Source organism: Agelaius phoeniceus, chromosome 20 (assembly GCF_051311805.1).
Source record: "Agelaius phoeniceus isolate bAgePho1 chromosome 20, bAgePho1.hap1, whole genome shotgun sequence".
Lineage (NCBI taxonomy): Eukaryota > Metazoa > Chordata > Aves > Passeriformes > Icteridae > Agelaius > Agelaius phoeniceus.
The window spans coordinates 10,488,737-10,510,061 of record NC_135284.1 but is presented as its reverse complement, the minus strand read 5'-3'; the positions used below and the strand labels follow the sequence as shown (position 1 = coordinate 10,510,061).

At 50.2% G+C, this 21,325-nt stretch overlaps 1 protein-coding gene across 5 annotated transcripts in view; it reads left to right on the top strand.

Moving 5' to 3' along the window:
- CALN1 (calneuron 1) overlaps positions 1–21,325 on the top strand; it is a 172,518-nt gene that overhangs the window by 81,495 nt on the left and 69,698 nt on the right. For all 5 annotated transcript variants that reach the window (XM_077188551.1, XM_077188552.1, XM_077188556.1 and 2 more), the window contains one exon: positions 14,645–14,788. In XM_077188551.1, the coding sequence (XP_077044666.1) occupies positions 14,645–14,788 (144 nt within the window). The remainder of the gene's footprint in view (positions 1–14,644; positions 14,789–21,325) is intronic.

The following is a 21,325-nucleotide window of genomic DNA, read 5'->3' as shown; positions in this document are numbered from 1 at the left end:
CTCCAGGCCCTCCAGGGCTCTCCCATCCTGAGGGGCTCAGGTCTGGACACAGCCCTCGAGGACCTCAGCAGGGCCAGCATAGGGGACAAAGGGAACAATCCCTGCCCTGGCCATTCTGTTTTTGATACAGCCCACGATGCTTTTGGCCACCTGAGCACCTGCTGGGGTCATCTTGAGCCAGAGCCAGGAAGGTTTGGGTTCCCCTTCTCTGGTGTTTGATGCACACAGAGGAGCTTTGGGGCTGCTCCCAGGATCTGAGAATGTAACCTAGGGAGAATTTAAAATTCATCCACTCCACAGTGCCTTCAGAGACTGTTAAACTTGGAGGAGCTCCCCGGGGGGGTTCTGCCAACTGCTGCCTCACCCAGATGGATCTGATCATCTGCAGGCAGTAAAATAACAATGCTGGTTTTTGGTGTCCCAGTCCAAGCAGTCAGCACCAGCAAAGAGCCCAAATCTCACTTCTCTTCCTCATTCCAGCAATGTTTGTTTTCATTCCACCACAGGAAGAGCTGCCAAGCTCCTGCTTTTGGGATGGGACAAAAAAAAAGAGTGGAAAAAAAAAAGAAAAATATGTTAGCAAAAGGTAGGAAATGAAAAGAAATGAGTTCTTCAGCATTATTGAAATTGAAAGTGTCATTAAAGCTTGCATGGAAAGCAATCCCTTCCAAGCTGGATTGTCTGTGCTTGCCTCCAACACATTTTTCCAATGGAATTCTCAAGGACTGCTTTCAGGTACACAGCACACAGAGAGAGAACAGGATTTATTCTCAGGAAGGCTTTATTCTAACGGGCCTTTGATGTGCAGAAATTGCAGTTTCATTCAAACAACCAAACAGGAGAGAAATGCAAATATTTCAGTCACTCTCCTGGAACATTTCAAGGTTTATAGTACAACAGTTTTTCCTGTTGTCTGCAAAACGTAAACAGAGGAAAATGAAACCCAGGAAATCTTCTCCTACACCTGCTATTAAGTACTTTGGAAGTGGAAATTCCCTCTGGATTTGCAGATTTGGAAGAGTCCTTGCAGGTCTCTCCATATCCCTGGGACATGGCAGGGTCCACTGAGTCTCCTTCAGGAGCAAAGTCCCCAAATCATGAGACTGAATTTGTTCCCATCAGTGAGCAGCTTCCAAATATCCCTTTACATTTCCAAATATCCCTTTACATTTCCAAATATCCATTTACATTTCCAAATATCCCTTTACATTTCCAATTATCCCTTTACATTTCCATTTATCCCATTACATTTCCAGAGGTGGATGTTTGAAACTGCCTTTACAACTCCTCTCCCTGATTTCTTTGGTTGGAAATCAGGCTGGGCCTGTTTTTTGTACTGTTGGGGACAACAAATACAGAACAGCCCCTGTCTCACATGCCAGGACCTGCCTGGAGATCAAATCCAGGGGAATTCCAGTCCCAGCATCACTTGTGGTGTTATGGATGGACCTTCAGCCAGAGTGAATGAGCACTCACAATGCAGCTCCAGGGTAAAATTCAGAGTTTTGGAGGGGTTTGCAATGAGTTTGCTGCTCTCTGCACAGGGCAATACTTGGGAATTGCTGCCAAAGCTGCTGGAGCCATGTCAGTTTTCCAGAGGGGCTGAAGTGTTGCTGTGGGACTTTTTGGGGCTCCGTGTCCTTAAGGGAAACACCCCAGTGATGCTTTGGGAAAAGCTTTCCCAAACTGCTTTAGACATCACCAATTGGAATTCTTCCATGGAAACCTTTTCCATCCCCAAAATGCAGATTTGATTCCATTCCCTGTTGGCAATGGCCCTTTCAGCCAGAAATAATGGAAGGGCTTCCTTTTGGGAATGCTGCAATATTTCCTTTGGAATTGATGATTTCAGTGTTTAAAATATTAAATAACAGGGCCATGAAATACTGGGACTACAGTGGGGTGAAGCCTTTTCTGGAACCCATTCCCAGCAGGAATGATGGATGAGCTTTGGTTCTGTTCCACTGCAAAGCACAACAAGGAAAGCAAAGCAAACCAAGGAGTGGACTAGTTCCCAAATTCCCTCACCTTTCTTTTGGCCAAAATATTTGGAGCCTTTTGCTCCACTGTGGCCTGATCCCAGATGCTGAAGAAGGGGAAGCCAGGCTGCCCAAAAGCTCCTTTTCCTTTTCCTTTGCCTTTGCCTTTTCCTCTCTTTTTATGGTTTCTTTTTGTTTTTGTTTTCCTTTTTGCCTTTTCTCCTTTTCCTTTTTTCTTTTTGTTTTTCTTTTCCTTTCTTTTTATTTTTTCTTTTTCATTTTCCTTTTCCTTCCTTCTTTTTCTTTTCGTTTTATTTCTTTTTATTGTTTCTTTTTGTTTTCATTTTCCTTTTTGCCTTTTCTCCTTTTCCTTTTTTCTTTCTCCTTTCTTTTTTTCTTTTTCTTTTTCTTTTTCTTTTTCTTTTTCTTTTTCTTTTTCTTTTTCTTTTTTTCTTTTTCTTTTTCTTTTTTTCTTTTTCTTTTTCTTTCTTTTTTTTCTTTCCTTTTCCTCTTCCCTTTTTGTTTTAATTTTCCTTTTTCTTTCCCTTTCATTTTTCAAAATTTTAATTATTTTTTCTTTTTACCCATCTGCCCTTGCTGCTATCTGTTTTCTGCCTGCTGGCAATCCTGAGTTTGTTTGGGAATTTCCAGAGGCATTGAGGAGCCTGGGGCTGCAGGTTTGGGTGCTGAGGACTGAGGTCACAGCCCCTCACCTGTTGAGCTGCTCCTGTTCCTCAGGGATCTGGGGATGTGCAGAGATCCCTTGGGAGGTGAAAGTGCTGGCTGGAGTTTGGAGATTGCAGAGATTGGCAGCCCTAAATGAGAAGGTGCCCAATTTATGGAAAGGGAAAACAATGGGGAAAACTGCTCCAAAGCAGGGGCAAAAATCTGAGTTTAATTCTGCACTCAGGTTTGGGGTTCTGTGCACAAAGAGCAGAGTTTGTGTCTGAGGGTGGAACCAGGAGGGGAATTCTGGCATGGCCAAGTCCTTCCCAGAGTTTCCTTTCCAAACAGAGCTGGTGCTGCCTCTCTCCTGCTCTGGAGCCAGGACTGAGGCTCCTTCCCTGAGCTCCCAGCAGGGAGGAGGCAGGGACAGACAGGATGTGTGGAGTGGGATTTATTGCTGGGCTCCTGATCACCAGTGGTGCTCTCAGGGAAGCATTTCTGTGCTAGAATCACTCAGGACTTTTGGAGAAAAGATTTTCCCAGGATAGAAAACATTCTGGGGCTTGGGGAGCAGAAAATGCTCAGGAATAGGGAATTTTGGATGAAAAGCATGAAACTAGAGGCAGGTCCTTCCCAGGGGCAGCTGCTCACCTTGGATGGGGATATTGGAGAAACAAGGAGTGGGAATTAATCCAAGGGATGCAGAGGGCAGCTGCCCCTGGAGCTTGGAGCAGCCTGGGACAGTGGGAGGTGTCCCTGCCATGGCACGGGTGGCACTGGATGGGATTTGGGATCCCTTTCGACCCATCCCAGGATTCTGTGAAGTCTGTTGAGAGGAAAGGGATGAGAGGGATGCTGGAGGCACTGCTCCTGTTCCACCTGGAGGATTTGGGGGAATGAGAAGGAATATTTCACTGTGGGCTCCACTCCTGAGTCCTGAGCAGACTCAGTAGGGTCCAAGGTCCTTCTCTGGTCCTCAGTAAAGCCACAGTAAGGCCTTGTTAACCTGGGCTTAATGGGAAGTTAATTAAAGCAGAAGGGTTGGGAGAGCAATGGAACTCCAGGAAAACCTGCTGCAGGGACTGCCTGTCCTTCTGAAGGGTGAGTTTGGCATGGGGAGGAGGATCCCAAGCCATCCCCTTTGTCAGCCAGGTCTCAGGGTTTGTAACAATGATCCCTATGGGCTGTCCCAAGGACATGATTCCACTTGGCACAGGAATACTGGGCAGGAAATTCCCAACAGAGAGTGCTCAAAATCCAGCTGAGGCTCTGCGAGGTCCAGGGAAGGAGCTGCACATGAAGGGAGAGCTTCTGCTTCCTACTGGGCACAGATTGAGGGCTACTGGTTGGAGACCTACAGAGCTCATTCCAGCAGGAAAACGGGGCAGGATCAAAATTCCATCCAGCAACCACAGGGAACAATCCCATGTGGCTGCTGGGAGAGCAGGGATGGGAGGGGTGGGAGGGATTGAGGGATGTGAGGGATTGGGAGATGTGAGGGATTGAGAGATGTGAGGGGTGTGAGGAATTGAGAGGCGTGAAGGATTGGGGGATGTCAGGGGGATGTGAAGGATTAGGGGATGTGAGGGATTGGGGGATATGAGGGGATGTGAGGGGTGTGAGGGGTGTGAGGGGATGTGAGGGATGTGAGGGGATGTGAGGGGATGTGAGGGGATGTGAGGGGATGTGAGGGGTGTGAGGGATGTGAGGGGATGTGAGGGATGTGAGGGATTGGGGGATGTGAGGGGATGTGAGGGATGTGAGGGATGTGAGGATTGGGGGGTGTAAGGGGATGTGAGGGGATGTGAGGGATGTGAGGGATGTGAGGGGATGTGAGGGGTGTGAGGGGATGTGAGGGGATGTGAGGGGTGTGAGGGGATGTGAGGGGATGTGAGGGGTGTGAGGGATGTGAGGGGATGTGAGGGATTGGGGGATGTGAGGGGATGTGAGGGGATGTGAGGGGTGTGAGGGATGTGAGGGGATGTGAGGGGATGTGAGGGGTGTGAGGGATTGGGGGATGTGAGGGATTGGGGTATGTGAGGGGTGTGAGGGATGTGAGGGATGTGAGGGATGTGAGGGATGTGAGGGATGTGAGGGATGTGAGGGATTGGGGGATGTGAGGGATTGGGGGATGTGAGGGGATGTGAGGGGTGTGAGGGATGTGAGGGGTGTGAGGGATTGGGGGATGTGAGGGATGTGAGGGGTGTGAGGGATTGGGGGATGTGAGGGGATGTGAGGGGTGTGAGGGATGTGAGGGGTGTGAGGGATGTGAGGGATGTGAGGGATTGGGGGATGTGAGGGATGTGAGGGATGTGAGGGGATGTGAGGGGATGTGAGGGGTGTGAGGGATGTGAAGGGATGTGAGGGATGTGAGGGGATGTGAGGGGTGTGAGGGATGTGAGGGGATGTGAGGGGATGTGAGGGGTGTGAGGGATGTGAAGGGATGTGAGGGATGTGAGGGACTGGGGGATGTCAGGAACTGGGGGATGTCAGGGATTGGGGGATGTGAGGGGACGTCAGGGATTGGGGGATGTCAGGGGTGTGAGGGGATGTCAGGGATTGGGGGATGTCAGGGGTGTGAGGGGATGTCAGGGATTGGGGGATGTCAGGGATGTCAGGAATTGGGGGATGTCAGGGATTGGGGGATGTCAGGAATTGGGGGATGTCAGGGATGTCAGGAACTGGGGGATGTCAGGGATTGGGGATGCCTGGGACGAGCAGGCTGAGCGGGAGCTGCAGCGGGGGAGGCTCAGGGAGGGCAGCGCCCGCTCTGTGCTGCTCTGGAAGGCGGAGGGGGGAGGAGGCTGTTTGCTGATAGAGAGAGCTGTGAAAGGGAGATGGAGCTTTCTTTGGAAAACACTGGAAATTTATTCCCTCCTCATTCAGCCTTTTAGCAGCGGGTTCTGGAGTTGTAAACAAAAGTCGTAGCATGAATCTGGAATTTATCTGCCTTGTAGCACTAATCTCCTTTCAATGCGGGGTGTTGGGGTTTTTTCCCTTCTTCTTTCTTCCTCTTTCTTCTTCTTTCTTTTTCTTCTTTTTCCTTCTTTTCCTTCTTCTTTCTTCTTTTCCTTTCTTCTTCTTCTTCTTCTTTTTGTTCTTCTTCTTCTCCTTCTCCCTTCTTCTTCTTTCTTCTTTTCTTCTTTTTCTTCTTCTTCTTCCCTTTTCTTCTTCTTCCTTCTTCCTACTTCTTCTTCTTCCTTCTTCTTTTCCCCCTTTTTCTTTCTTTTCTCTGTTTCATTTTTTTATTCTCTTCCATATCTTCTCTTTATTATTTTTCTTCTTTCTCTTTTTATCTCTTTTTCTAAAACTTTTTCTTTATTTTTTTTTTCTCCGTCTCATTTTCTTCTTCTTTTTCCTTTTCTATCGAGGTTGGGTAACACATTTTTTCCTGGCCTTGCCCATCCTGGGTTATAGAACTTGCAGAAGCCCCACAGAATTCCTGCTTCTGGACCAGCCCCACCTGGGGAGCGGAGCTGGGGAGGACCCCCAGGGCAGGGGAGTTCTGGGGCTGCTCCCAGGGCATTTCCATGGTCAGGGAAGCCCAGGACGAGCCTGTGCCAGTGCTGTGGGATCCCCTGGATTTGTCTGGGTGTTTGGAGCCCCTCTCTCACAGAGGTTTTGTGTTGGACAAGTCAGAGGAAGGGTCTCTGTGCTGGCACCTCAGGGTCACACAGTTTGTGTGACCAACCCCCTGGAATGGGTGTGAGGTGCTGTCTCCATACCCATCTCTGCAGGGGGACAGGGATTTGCAGTGGATGTGGCACAAAAAGCTGATTTTTTATCCAGGAAGCAGAACAGGGCCATTGGCTTGGGCAGGGCCCCTGTCCTGGTGCTGCTGTTCAGAATTCCAGGGCTGGGTGCCCAAAAAACCCTGGTGGAGATGCAGGGAGCCAGGGATGCAGCAGGAGGGGAGGGCAGGGAGCTGAGGAAAGGTTTCAAGCAGTGACTGACAGCTCAGAACATGAGCCCTCATTTAGGAATTCACATGGAATAATCTGTAGGAACAGGAAATTTTCTGTAAGGATTAACATGGAATTGTCTGTAGGAATTAATATGGAATCATCTGTAGGAATTAACATGGAATCATCTGTAGGAATTAACATGGACTCACCTGTAAGAACAGGAAATTATCTGTAAGAATTAACATAGAATCATTTGTAGGAATTAATATGAAATCAACTGTAAGGACATGAAATAACCTGTAGGAATGACCCTGGAATCACCTGTAGGAATGACCCTGTGTGTTTATACTGACTGCTGCAGTGTGCACTGAAATATTTGATAAAGGATATCAAGACTGAAATATTTGGAATAAAAATGTTCTCAGCAGGCTGGAAGAGGTCCCTGGAGACTGAGGTTGCTGCTGCTGGAAGTGACTTGGTCACCAAAGCTGCCCAGAACAGACAGAGCCCCATTTCCCACTGCTCACCCCTGGAACTTCCTCCTTCTTGAGGCCAAATTCCCTCATACCCATTTGTTCCTACACCAGTGGTGCTCCTCACCTGGAATGGCTTTTCCCTGTCCCTGGAATGTCCCCTCCCTTTTCCTGTCCCCTCACAGGTGGAAATCAAAGCCCTGTGAGGATGGGCAGGCCCTGGCACAGCTGGGGCTGCCCCTGGATCCCTGGCAGTGCCCAAGGCCAGGCTGGACAGGGCTTGGAGCAGCCTGGGACAGTGGGAGGTGGCACTGGATGGGCTTTGAGCTTCCTTCCAACCCAAACCATCCCAGGATTCCATGAGTTGAGTCCTGCCTTCCTCTCCATCACCCTCCTCAGTTCTTTCATTCCAAGCTCATCCTCAGGCCCAGCCTGGCCCTTTCCTAGCACAGAGAGAAGGTGATTGTTCCTCCTGATTATTCCCCAGGCACTGACAACTTGGCTCTTCCTCCTGATTTACAGGGGGGGTCAGAGCAGGGCCCCTCCAGCCTCACCCTTCTCTGGTGGGTGAGCCCTGCTCTCTCCTGCAGGGATTTCCACAGCAGGGAAATTGATACACAATAGTGGAAGCTGCTGGTTTGCCAAATCCTTCCAACACCTGCAGGATCACAGTGCTGCTGCCCCCCAGCCTGCCCTCAGGGGTTCCCAATCCTTGAAAAGCTTCCCTTTGAGGGTGGATCCTGCAGCAGCAGCTCTTGTTGTGTCCTGCAATTCCATGGGAATGGCAGCTCCCAAATGTCACCACTGAGTTAGGAACAGTTGAAGAAAGGCAACACTGACTCCATGCTCAGAAAGCAGGAATTGAGATTTATTAGGAACTACACATATTTATAGACAGGATCCAGAACCTGATTGGTCCCCCAGAACCTGATTGGTCCTTAGACAACACCCCTCACCCCACTGGTTAATTAGGAACGACACCTTTTTGTAAAATATCTTTCCATACATATCACCTACAAACGTTCCACATGTTCACAAACACCAGGTGCAGAGATTAAGGTAAGAATTGTTTTAATTCTTTCTCTGAGCATTCTCACAACTTCCCTAGGACAATGCCTGGGAAAGTTTATCTGTTTCTCTCTCTAACCTGTCACATCCACACCCAAAGGTTACCTGGAAATATTCAATGTGCTTGGGAGCAGAAGCACCAAAAATGTCTTTTCCACAAATCATTTCTTTCTTGGGGAAGGTAGAGATGAATAAAAATCTGCCCAATTCTGTGACAAACAACCCCCCTGGGGCCAGAGCAGCCCCAGCCCATCCAGTGCCACCCCTGCCATGGCAGGGACACCTTCCACTGTCCCAGGGCGCTCCTGAGTTGTGCAAGTTGAGATCTTTCCCAGCTGTGCCAGGTGAGGAGCATTGGATCATTGGTGCCTTTGCCATCCCCGTGTCTCCCAGGCCCTGGAGCACCGGAGCCCTGTCAGTCCTGCTGGTTATTCCCATTCCAGCAGCCTGGTCCTGCCCGGTTTGGGGGATGCTGACAGAGGAGCCAGAGGCTGCAGCAGCTCGGGGGGACACCCCAGGGCACGGTGAGAGCACTGCTGAGCTGCTCTGCCGAGATCCCAAAAACCAAGGGAAATATTTTGACACTTCCCATTGGAATACGTTGGGGGGGCGTTGCCATTAGATAAAAACAGGATTATTTTGACACTTCGTTGCAATTTGCGGCAGGGAAAAAAAACCCACCCAAAAAAACAAGAGTGAGAATAGCAGATGGAGGGCTGGAAATTTCCAATTTTTTAGCCGTAGTAGTGCCAAGCCTCACTCCCCGGTTCACTCAAGGACAAGCTGTTTGCAGCTTTCAGATCCTTCCCTCCGTACTCGGGGGCCCAAAGGTGCAATTAAGGACAATTAAGGACGGCGATGAGTGGGGAGATTTGGGGCGGTGTTATCTCGGCTCTTATCTCCCCAATGACAGCGCCGTGCGGGCTGCGGGGTAATGACACTTTTGGGGTGGGATTTACACCCCAAACCACCCCAGGGCGGCCAGGGCATGTGATGGCATTAATTCTCCAGGGAATCGTTACTCCTCCTCGTCCAGGAGACACAACAAAATGACGATGGGTGCCCAGGGAAATCACTGGAAATAAACCCGGCCCGGGGGAGAGATGAGCGGGAAGGTCGGGCAGGAGCGGGGAGAGGGATGGGCTGGAGCAGGGAGGGGGATGGAGCAGGGTTAGCGGGAGGGGAGGATGAGGATGGATTTGGGGGAGTGAAGCACTTTCAGGCTGGGTGTCAGGGCCGGTCTGGCAGTGCTGTTTGTGCCCTTCAGAAAGGTAATGAAGAACCCTCCTTTCCCTGGTTCTCCCCTCCTTTCCCTGGTTCTCCCCTCCTTTCCCTGGTTCTCCCCTCCTTCTCCCGGAGGAGGGGTTGATGGGACATGTGCTCGGTAATCGGGATGCTGTAAAGTGCAGCTGTTCAATGGCAGCAGAGAGACGGAATGAATCAAAAGCAAACACATCTCCCCCCCTTCCCCTCCACAGCTCTGGAATGCTCAAATAACTCCGGGAAGGGAGTGCTGTGCTCTGGGCTCCTGGGGAACAGGAATCTTCACACCCAGGGAGGAACATCAGGATGAACTTTCCTGGGAAACCTTTTAGAGCCAGCTCTGCTCCTGCTGCCCAGCCCCTTCTGCCCCCAAACCCTCACTGATTTGTTCCTTTCTCCTCGCTGGACATGCACCCTTCCAGTTCTTCCCAGCCTTGGATCATTTGGGAATTAAATTCATGTTGTGGCTGCTGCTCTTTGAGGTCATTAACGAAGGTGTTAATCAGGATGATGGGGTAGCCAGGGATGGCTGGGGCTTGGAGCAGCCTGGGATAGTGGAACAAGATGAGCCTTGGTCCTTCCCAACCCCAATCACTGCAGGACTCTGGGATTCCATGGGGCAGGATGAGCTTCCTGTCCTCTGGTTTTTCCTGGGATCTCTTTCCCCTTTTATCCTCTGGTACAGTTCTGTGTCAGCTGCCCACGTTTGGGAGTAAATGAAGACATTGCTTAGGGAAAGAGGAATAAATATTGGGATTTCTGACCCCCCAGTGAAGGGAAATCCACGTGCTTGGTTTTCCCTGCTGCCACCCAGGCTGGGCAGGGGGAGAGGGCAGCTCCTGAGGCAGCAGCTCCTCAACACCCTGTGATCCTTAAAGACAAAACAGGGCTCTGCTATCTTGCACCAGGGCAAAGCATCCCTGTGGAGATGCTGGAATAGGAAAGATCCCAAAGCTTCTCCAAGCCCCAGCGCTGTCTGTGGAGAGATTGACTCCATGGACCACATCCCCTCGCAGCTCTGAGCCGGGAGCATCTGTTGCCATGGAGACTTGGTGGGGAAAGGCATCTGGGGAAAGGGAGGCTGTATTTTTAGCTTTGGGTAATGAAATGTAACAGCTGGAGAGGAAGGTGAGGGGCAGCCAGGGGCCACAGGGCCCTGGAGCGGGGTTTGGGAGCAGGGCTGGGCTGGGGGAGGGTGCTCAGGATGGGCAGCACCTGCAGGAGCATGGGAATAACCCTTGGGAAGAGAAGGGCATGAGGAGGAGCTGTTCCATGTAAGATCAGGAGGAGGCTCTGCCTGAGGTCACACTGCTCCCTGTACAGTGTGTTCAGCCTATAAATAGCTCATATCTACCTCTGCACAAGTGGTATTTATAGAGTGGGGAGGGGAAAGGCTCTGTTTGGTGATGGGAATGGATTTGGGGAGGATGTGCTAAGTGTGGTCTAAAGTTCAGGTCTTTGAGAGGAACAGAAAGCCCCAAATGTGTGTGTGGGGGGTTTGCTCTGCTCAAAGCTCAAAGGTTGAATGCTGTTAATGCAGCTTTTGGGATGGGTGTGCCTGGAGAGGGCCCTCAGCTGGAGCTGCTGTGTGGATATTCCCCAGCAGAGCCCTGGACACGTGTCCTTTATCCCTGGCATTTACCCCTGGCATTTGGATCAGTCTCACTCACACGTAAACTTTTCCAGATTCATGTTTTACTTCTTAAAATCCTCTCCCAGCTCCCTGCAATGAATCTCATTCTTCTGCCTTCAGCTGTCCCAAGTTTGTTTTCCCATTAATTGATCTGGGTGTAATATTTACTGCACTGAGCTCTCAGGACCACACATGAAAGGAGATTTCCCTGCAGCTGGCAGAGTCTGGTGGGATTCAGAGATTCAGTCCTGAATACTCCAAAGGCTCCTGGAATTATGAACCCAAGCTTTGAGCAGCCTCCCCACATCTCCCTCCCAGCAGGGTGGGCTGGCAGGGAGACAGGAAATGGGAGCAGGAAATGAGAACAGGATCCTGCCCTGGAAATGGGAACAGGAAATGATGGGAACAGGATCCTGGCCCTGGAAATGGGAACAGGATCCTGCCCTTGGAAATGGGAACAGGAAATGGGAACAGGATCCTGCCCAGGAAATGAGAACAGGAAATGGGAACAGGATCCTGCCCTGGAAATGGGAACAGGAAATGATGGGAACAGGATCCTGGCCCTGGAAATGAGAACAGGAAATGGGAACAGGATCCTGCCCAGGAAATGAGAACAGGAAATGGGAACAGGATCCTGGCCCTGGAAATGGGAACAGGATCCTGCCCTTGGAAATGGGAACAGGAAATGGGAACAGGATCCTGCCCCTGGAAATGGGATCAGGATCCTGCCCTGGAAATGGGAACTGGATCCTGCCCCTGGAAATGGGAACTGGATCCTGCCCCTGGAAATGGGAACAGGAAATGAGATCAGGATCCTGCCCCTGGAAATGAGATTAGGACCCTGCCCCTGGAAATGGGAATGGGATCCTGCCCCTGGAAATGGGAGTGGTCTGGTGGGGGCAGGGGAGGGTTGAACCTGGGTGAGGTGGTTTAGAAGCAGATTTTGAATTGTAAAGCTTTAAATAAAGATTAGGAAATACCACCAGAACCATTCCCTGGTGGGCTCTGGTGCTCCTGTCTTTTTCCCAGGAACATCCAAAGGTTTTCTGAGGCCCCTCTGCAGGGTCTGGCAGCCCCTGACTCCTGGGGACAGGATTGGGGGAGGACTCTGGTAGCCCATGGAGGACTGGGAATATTTCCCTTAAAGCCTGAACTATGCCAGGCAGCCAAACATTTTCCATCCTGCAGTTCCTGATGGAGAATGGAGAAATTTTTCATTAGTTTGGGGTTCTTTTCCCAAAAAACCTGATGAGTTTTCCCTCCTACTTCTCCAGAGAAATGTTTTAAGTGAAGGTGAAAATCCTCTGAGCAGTTGCAGTGGGCCCTGGGCTGTTCCTAAATCCCCATTCCCTGAGGGAGATGATGGAGCATCCCCTGATTCCCTCTCCAAGCATGGGGCAAAGACTGCTTCACCAAAACTGAGGCACCTTTTTCCCTCCTCACCTCCAACCTTTCCAGTGAAACAGGCTCCCAGCTGCTGGGAAGTTACAATTTCTCTGGCATTTGCAAGAGGCACATCTGGGGAGTCTGGGGCTGGGAGCTGAGAGGTCTGTGAGCAGAGACATTGAGGTGGTGGATTATGGAACCATGGAATATCCTGACTGGAAGGGACCACAGGGATCATCCAGTGCAGCCCTGGCCCTGCACAGACACCCCAACAATCCCAGCCTGGGCATCCCTGGAGCTCCTGGAGCTCTGGCAGCCTCGGGGCTGTGCCCATTCCCTGGGCAGCCTGGGCAGTGCCAGCACCCTCTGGGGGAAGAACCTTTCCTGAAATCCAACCTGACCCTGCCCTGGCCCATCCCCGGCTGTTCCTGTTCCTGTCCCTGTCCCCCAGAGCAGAGATCAGAGCTGCCCCTCAGTGTCTCCCCTCACACAAGGGGCTGCCACAGGCTGGAGCAGTTAAAAGTTAAAAAACAAAACAAAGTCAGATATCAGGAGCTAAGCCAGGCTAAGGACGATTGATGGAAGTGGTTCCTTATGTTCCATCAGTATTTTTATTGATCTGAGACTGTTTAGTGCTGTAAAAACGTTATAAATTAGAGAAAAGCTGTGAGCAGGATCTAGAGAAGGAAATCACCCAGGGTGACAGCAACAGCAGAAGAGGAAACAGCCTCAGGTTGTGCCAGCAGAGGTGCAGGTTGGATATTGGGAATTATATCCTCACTGGAAGAGTGGCACAGGGTGGAGTCCCTGGAGGGGTTTAACAGCCCTGGGGATGTGGCACTTGGGGACAGGGCTCAGTGGTGGCCTTGGCAGTGCTGGGTTAGGTGGTTGGACTCAGTCTTAGAGGGCTTTTCCAGTTCTGTGTCTCTGATCCCAGGATATCCTTAGTGCATGGAGGTTTGTGGGTGTGCATTAACATATCCTGATCATCCTGCCCTGGGATGATCAAATATTCACAATTAACCTTGGAAAAGGCAGAAGCTGCTGCTTCTGTGCTCAGCATCCAGAGTCCTCCACCATAACAGCTCCTCCCTTCTCCCTTCTGTTATAGATGGATAATGAGATGATTGGCTCTCACAATTAAAAGATAACTATTGTGTGAATATTAAGAGAAGCTTCAGTGATGCACAGTTATGTTAGTGTAGTTTAGATGGCCTCTGTTCTCCCCACAGTTCCCTTTCCCCCTGTATTGTTGCCATCAGACAGCCTGGGCTGTCTAGCACAGGTACAAAGAAGCTGCACAGGTGTCCCTTGCATGGGGCAGCTGGGAATGGAAAAGCTTGGGGTGCTCAGGGGGTGGGCATGGCAACACCTGAGCTCCAATGCAGGTACAAAGCAGTCTGCACTGAGAAATGGCAAAGCAGAGCTGACTGACAGACTCTGGGAGGGACAGGGCTGGCTGATGCAACCTCCAGGGGTATAAAAGACTGAGCACCCAGCTTGAAGATGAACTGGCCATGTGGTGTGCATGAGGGGCAGTTCCCAGTGCTGCAGCTTTTTCCTTATGTAGTCCTGTGAAAAACACCAATCACTTGGTTTTTCTTAAATTTTAAAAATTTAATAGTAATAAAATGGTTATAAAAATGATAATGAAATTAGAGTAATAATAATTTGGACAATTTGGATTAGGACAATATGAGACAATAAAAACAAAGAGTTAGGGACAGTCCAGGTACCTCTTTCTGGGCAAAATAAGCCTGAAAAAGGACCCACGTTAACAGAGGATTAACCCTTAAAAGCAACAGCCTGTTGCATATTCATACATCTCATACATGATGCAGAAATTCCATTCAAACACAGGATTCTGTCTGGTCAGTGTCAACTTCTTCCTCTTAATCCTGACTTCAGGGCTGAGCAGGCAGGAAGAAGTTCATTTCTTCTGATTAGGGAGCAATAAATTCTCTTTCTCTGAAAGATTCAGGTGTCCTGTGGCTGCTATCTGGTGCAAGTCCTTTAAAAAGTATCTTACATAGCATAGTTTCTATTTTAACATTATGTTATAACCTAAAACTATATTTAACACACTACTTAAGAAAATTAATACAGCATAACTTTCTAACACAACACATATAATATTCATTTGAATATTTGCGAAAAGCCAATCATAAAATACGCATTTTTCACAGGCCTTCTGTTGTGTTTTTGTTGAGGTTTAACAAACCTTTTGAAATTTCCCAAGTGAGCAGTTGTTTCTCCCACTTCCCTCCACAGAGATCAGGGAGGCTTTCCGAGTGCTGGACCGGGACGGGAATGGCTTCATCTCCAAGCAGGAGCTGGGCATGGCCATGCGCTCCCTGGGCTACATGCCCAGTGAGGTGGAGCTGGCCATCATCATGCAGCGCCTGGACATGGATGGTGAGTGCTCAGGGCTGGTGCCCTGATTTTTTAAGGTTTTCCAAGCTTTCTGATGTTGACATTCTTGTAGCGAACTTTCTCAAACACTTTCTTTAAATAACTCATTGTTTTGCATTCCTTCATGGAGGAGGAGAAAGTTGATGGACTGTTGGTCTGTCCAGTGTCATTGGAGAGGTGGCACTGTCACCCTCCAATCCACTGTCACTCTTGGAAAACTATAAATGTTAGAGTCAGAAAATAAAATTCCCTTTTTTCCTTCACCTTGAGAACAGCGGTGTGCGCTTCTGTTCTTTTGTGTCCTGTAGTGACACAGGGGCTTTCCCAGTGCTTGGCAGCCCTTGGATCCCCATCCAACTGCTGCTCACCACGGGAAGGGTGGAATGGAGCTGGGAAATTTTGCTGTCTCCACACAAAAGGAAAGGGCAAGGTGAGATGTGAAGCTGCTGTGGGTAATCCCAGGGATCAGGCAGTCCATGGAAGGGGTGTCGTGGTGTGTTAAGTCCCGGCTAGGTGATAACAGGGGTGTGACAGAGCTTCCTTTGGGCTCTGCAGAATCCCAGCTCTTATAAATGATCAATTGAAAAACCAAATGATCAAAAATGCAAAAAGATTTTATTTATCTTTTTCTGCAACCAAAATACGGTCCTGAAAACCACCACAGCCAAAGAGACAGCGTTGAGCCCGGGATCGGCGCTGGGTGAACCTGGATCCGACCTCTATTGCATTGCATCCCCCTCTGTTCACGAGAGCTGCCTCTAGCGGGGGTGTTTTATACAGTTTATTGTGCCCGAGGCCAAGGAGTCCCAGTTTCTTTTGTAACTCTGCACATTCAGAGTTGGTTCTTTCACTGTGCAGAGCTGGACAATCACCGTTTCCTGGCTGATAGCCAGGGGAAGCCATGTATTCACATGTATGTTCCTGGCGTCCCTGCCTATCTTGATTGATGTTATCCGCAGGACGATGATCGATGATCGACGATCGCTCTTAGGAGGTTTCAGATGATTCTCATCCTGTTGGGTGCTCTAGTCTTAGGCTAAAATGCCTTATCTAGCCGACTCCAGGAATTTCAAAGTTTGAATAGACATCTGTCCCTCAGGCTGCTTGTGGTCGGAGACTCATTTGGACTTCACAATCTTTATAAAATACATTCTTTGATAGCATGAATTATTTTTAACATATATTACACAGCCACCAGTGGAGGTTTGGCGCAGGAACAAAAGGCAGTAGCACGGGCCTGGGGTGGAACTGGGGTAACTTTATTCGATGGCAAAACAAAGAGTCCAGGATCCCAGGCCCTGAACCGAGGGCAGACAATAGTTTATAAACAGGGAAGGTCTCAGGGGAGGATACAATCTCTAGCTAATCGGGAGAACTGGGGGTGGAACACAAGGTAGGGAATACAATGTGTAAACCAATGGAGGGTTTCAAGGGAGGAGAACAGCTTAAGTAAACCAATGGGGTTCTGAAGGATACAAAACTGACAGGGAAGTTTCTAAAGGGAAGGCCAGGTTTGGGGAGGGATTCACATTTAATGAGAGGAGGAGGAAGGATGGTTCTGGGGAAAAGGACAGGGACAGGAGGGGTTGACAACTGGGAAAGGGGGGGGTTTGAAACTTGGCAGGGAGTGGCCAGGTAACAAACAGAAAAACCAACACTGAACTGAACTGATTAACAATGAGGGAGCAAGCCTAATTTTACAAACATTATATACAAAATGGGGGGCTTGTGCCACTCCAGAGACAGGGGGAGGACAATACAGAGGGATTGCAAAACCACAAATTAAACAGTGAATATGCCAAATAAAGAACATGCACTACAACATGCCCAGTGAGGTGGAGCTGGCCATCATCATGCAGCGCTTGGACATGGATGGTGAGTGCTCACCGAGCTCTGCTCTCTGCTGGGGCATTCCAGGGGCTTTCCCAGTGCTTGGCAGCCCTTGGATCCCCATCCAACAACTCCAGCTCACCATGGGAAGGGTGGAAGGGAGCTGGGGAACTTTGCTGTCTCCACACAAAAGGAAAGGGCAAGGTGAGATGTGAAGCTGCTGTGGGTAATCCCAGGGATCAGGCAATCCATGGAAGGGAGATGGATCATCCCTTGTGGGATACAGCTGGGTGAACCCAGAGCAAAATTCACAATCCCAACAATCCTATCTGGGAGCTCCTGGAGCTCTGGCAGCCTCAGGGCTGGGACCATTCCCTGGGGAGCCTGGGCAGTGCCCAGCACCCTTGGGGTATAATAGACAGTAATAATAATTAAGTAATGTAATTGTTGGCTCTCTCAATTAAGATACAGATATTATACAGATGTATAATAATGTTATTGTAAGATGTCATTCCACAGTCCTCTTTCCCTCCCCTCTTTGTAACAGCCTCAGCAGTCAGGACATTTAGAGGAGGCTGGCTTGTCGCCAGGAGGCAGAGCATAACAACACCTGGCCTCCAGTCAAGGTGTAAAAAGTGATCTCCACCAATGGATGGCACAGAAGGAGCTGACTGACAAAACTTTAAGAGGGGCTACGGATGTAAAAAGCTGAGCATCCATTTTGTGGAGGAGCACATGGATGGTAGTCATGGGGGCTCCCAGCACTGTAATTTTTCCTTATTTAGTTCTTGGTTGCAGTTTTTGTTAAAATTTAATAACATTTGAAAAAGTGAGCAGTCGTTTCTCACAAGGGCAAGAACCTTTTCCTAAAATCCAGGTTAAACCCCCCTGGCCCAGCTCCAGCCATTCCCTGGGTGCTGTCCCTGTCACACAGAGCAGAGATGGGAGCTGGCCCTCAGGAGGAGCTGAGTCTCCCCTCTCAGAGTGGTGAGGGGCTGTCCCAGCCTGGAGGGGGACATTCCACAGCTGAAACACAAACCAAAGTCGGATGTCAGAAGCTGAGCCAGGCTGAAGGTGATGGAAGCAATTCCTTTTATGCCATCACCATCATGGAATATCCTGAGTTGGAAGGGACCCCCAGGATGATCCAGCCCAGCTCCTGGACAGGCCCAGACAATCCCACCCTGCACAGATAATCTTTGCCAGGCTCTTTGGACCTTTCCCTGTGCATTCCTGGGCAGCCCTGGCCGGTGACATTCCCGGGAGAGGAGCAGGATTCCCCCCAGTCCCGGACCTGCTCTGATGAGGTGTTGATTGCTCTGCCAGAAGAAGTTTGGAGGGGTGGAATCATCCCGAGCCAAGTCCTGCTGGGAGAACTCATCAAACAATTACCGAGGGAATAAAAGCAACAGAACCCCTGTTAGGGAGGGAAATGCAGGATCGGGATGCTGGAGCCAGGGAGGGATTTCAGCCACTGCAGAGCTGAGCACAAGGAACAATTCCTTTAAAATGTCCTTGGCAGGGCCGGGGGAGCCCTCCCTGCTGCCAGGAGCTGGGGTGCAGAGGCAGCCGTGCCCCGGGGCTGTGACAGGGGGGGAACGCCGGAATCCTGACAGAGCAGTGTCACACACATCCTTTATGGAAAATCCTTTCCTTAGGATTTTTCCTCCTGAGAAGCTGAGAGGCCTCAGGAACAAAATGTAAATAATGGTTATCTGCTGCTGTGGAATGCAACAGGGGCATCTGGGATTGGTCTCGTGTGGTTGTTTCTAATTAATGGCCAATCACAGTCAGCTGGCTTGGACAGAGAGTCTGAGCCACAAGCCTTTGTTATCATTCCTTCTTTTTCTATTCTTAGGCAGCCTTCAGATGAAATCCTTTCTTCTATTCTTTTAGTATAGTATTAATATAATATAGATCATAAAATAATAAATCAGCCTTCTGAAACATGGAGTCAGATCCTCGTCTCTTCCCTCATCCTCAGACCCCTGTGAACACCGTCACAGAGCAGGGGCTGGGGGATCTGGGAGAGCCCGGAGTCCTTGGGGACACTGGGGAAATCCTTGGGGACCCTGGGGAGCAGAGCCTGGGGAGAGGGGGCAGTGACACTCCCCTGCCCCCCTGGCATTCCCGATGTCCCTGCGAGGCACAGGGCAGTTGTCACCAGGGCGGGGCTGTCACCCTGCTGAGGGGGTCCTGCACAGAAAGGGCTGCACAGCCTGGCAGGGACAGGAGATCGGCTGTGGGAATGATCTCATTCCCTAAAGAAAAGGGGAAGAAAGGAATCCATCACTTTTAGAAGTGTCTGTCCAAGAGCTGCTCTTTGCCCCTTGCCCTGCTGTGCTGGCCTTTCCTGGCAGAGAGGGCCTCGGGCTCAGGTTTGGCAAAGCCAGGCTTAGTGTGCTGCCAGCTCCTGGGGTCTTTTCCCGAAATTCGGAGCTTTTTTGGAAAAATGTGCTGGGACTTGGCTCCCAGTTCTGATTCATCTCCAGTCCTTCCCTGACTCTGGCAGGCTTTGGCACCGTTCTGTGCAGACTGCTGCTGTGGAGGGACCCGAGCTGGGGAGTGCAGTCAAACCTGGAATGATGGAAGGGGTAAATTCCTGCTGAGGCTTTCCAGGCAGCTCTGTGTGCTCTCTGCAGGGATGGCAGCTGATCCTCCAGCTCCAAACTGGCTGTACTGGTGCAGTGCTGGAGCAGGGCTTTGGGGGCTCTGCCAGGGGAAGGTCAAGTGGGCCATGGATTTAAAAAAAGTCAGGGAATGGGAAATTCCTGAGGCACTGAGCAAAGAGGGGAATGTTCTGTGAAAGATTTACCTTGCCTGCAAATTGAATTAGTGCTGTACAGCTTGAATTTATATTATGGCTACTTTTTCTCCAATGGATTCTTCACCTTTTCCTGGGATTTAACTTGGACTGTGGAGTGAGAATCAGCAGCAGCCTCCTCCCTCCTCTCCCACTGGGAAAGGGCAGCATGCAGGAGCAGGGCAGAAATGCTGGCTGTGCCCAGTGCTGCCAGGAACAACAGCCTGACCACCTTCCCATACACTCCTGGGGAGGGCTGCTGAGGCTTTACAGGTTCTTGCTGGCATTAAACGGGTTGGAAGCTCGGGTGGATGAAAGGTCACACTCAGGGAGGAGTCTCCAGTGGTCAGGAGAGCTGGAGGGAGGTGAAATCCTCTGCACATCCCTGCCCCGTGCCGTGAGTTATGATGTGCTGGCAGGTGGAGCAGCCAGACATCCATTCCTTCCTTCCCATCAAAACTGCTGCCAGGGCCTGCAAATGAGGTAAGAAAATTGGCAGGGCTTGGGATTTAAGCTGAGCCAGCCTGAGCAGCCCCAACATCCAGTTTTCATCAGCAAATTCCAGCGTGGCAGAGGGGCTGCATCTGCCATGGCCAACTTCACTGAGGGCCAGCAAAAACCAGGAGAACCAGGGGCTGGAGCTTGAGCTGGAGCTGGGCTGGGGCTGAGCATAAAGGGACCTGACCAGAGAACTTCACACCTGGTGTCACCTCCTGCCACTGAGCCAGTGACAGACACGGGGAGTGGCACAGGGAATGACACTGGGAATGGCACATGGAGTGCCACAGGGACAGACACAGGGAATGACACTGGGAATTGTGACCGTGTTCACAGGGGTCTGAGGATGAGGGCAGAGACGAAGATCTGACTCCATGTTTCAGAAGGCTGATTTATTATTTTATGATATATATATTATATTAAAACGATACTAAAATAATGGAAGAAAGGATTTCATCAGAAGGCTGGCTAGGAATAGAAAAAGAAGGAATGAATAACAAAGGTTTGTGGCTCGGACAGAGAGTCTGATCCAGCTGACTGTGATTGGCCATTAATTAGAAACAACCACACGAGACCAATCCCAGATGCCCCTGTTGCATTCCACAGCAGCAGATAACCATTATTTACATTTTGTTCCTGAGGCCTCTCAGCTTCTCAGGAGGAAAAATCTTAAAGAAAAGATTTTTCATAAAAGATGTCTGTGACAGGGAATGGCACAGAGAGTGTCACAGGTTCAGACACAGAGAATGGCACAGGGAGAGCTGCCTCCAGGGCCACGGTGTGCAGCTGCTCAGTGACGCTCTCAGAGCTCCCAAGGGAGCAGAAAGGAATGGATGCTCCATAATTCATCACTTTTGGAAGAAAAAGAGGGTTAGGGAGAGAACACTGCTGGAGCTTGAGCAAAACCAGCCCTGGCACAGCTGGGATTTGGGCAGGAGCTCTTCACAGGTGTCACCTGTGATGCCTCCATGGCAGCTGAGGGCTGCCAACACCTCCCTGCAGAGGGACATGTCACCTTCCTGCAGAGGGGACAGGCCAGCAGAGGGATGTGTCACCAGCCACCAACCTGGCACTGCCATGGTGCCCAGGAGTGCAGGGAGTGGCTCTGCCCTCACCCCCCTCTGCATTCCCTGATTTCCTGGGAATATCCCATTCCTGCAATCCTCCCTGGAGGCAGGAGAGCAGCAGGGCTGGGAATCCCCTGGATCCCTACAAATCCCTCCTCCAGTTCTTCCAAAGCTTTGCTGAGAGCTTGGGCAGCACTGCCAGGCCTGGGGTGGTTGGGGTGTCTGTGCAGGGCAGGATTATGGATTCCCTCATCCCTATGAGTCCCTCCCCACTCCAGGTACTCCATGATTCTGGGATTCTGCCAGGTGTCTTGGTTTGAACAGCCAAGTGTCTGCTAAGGA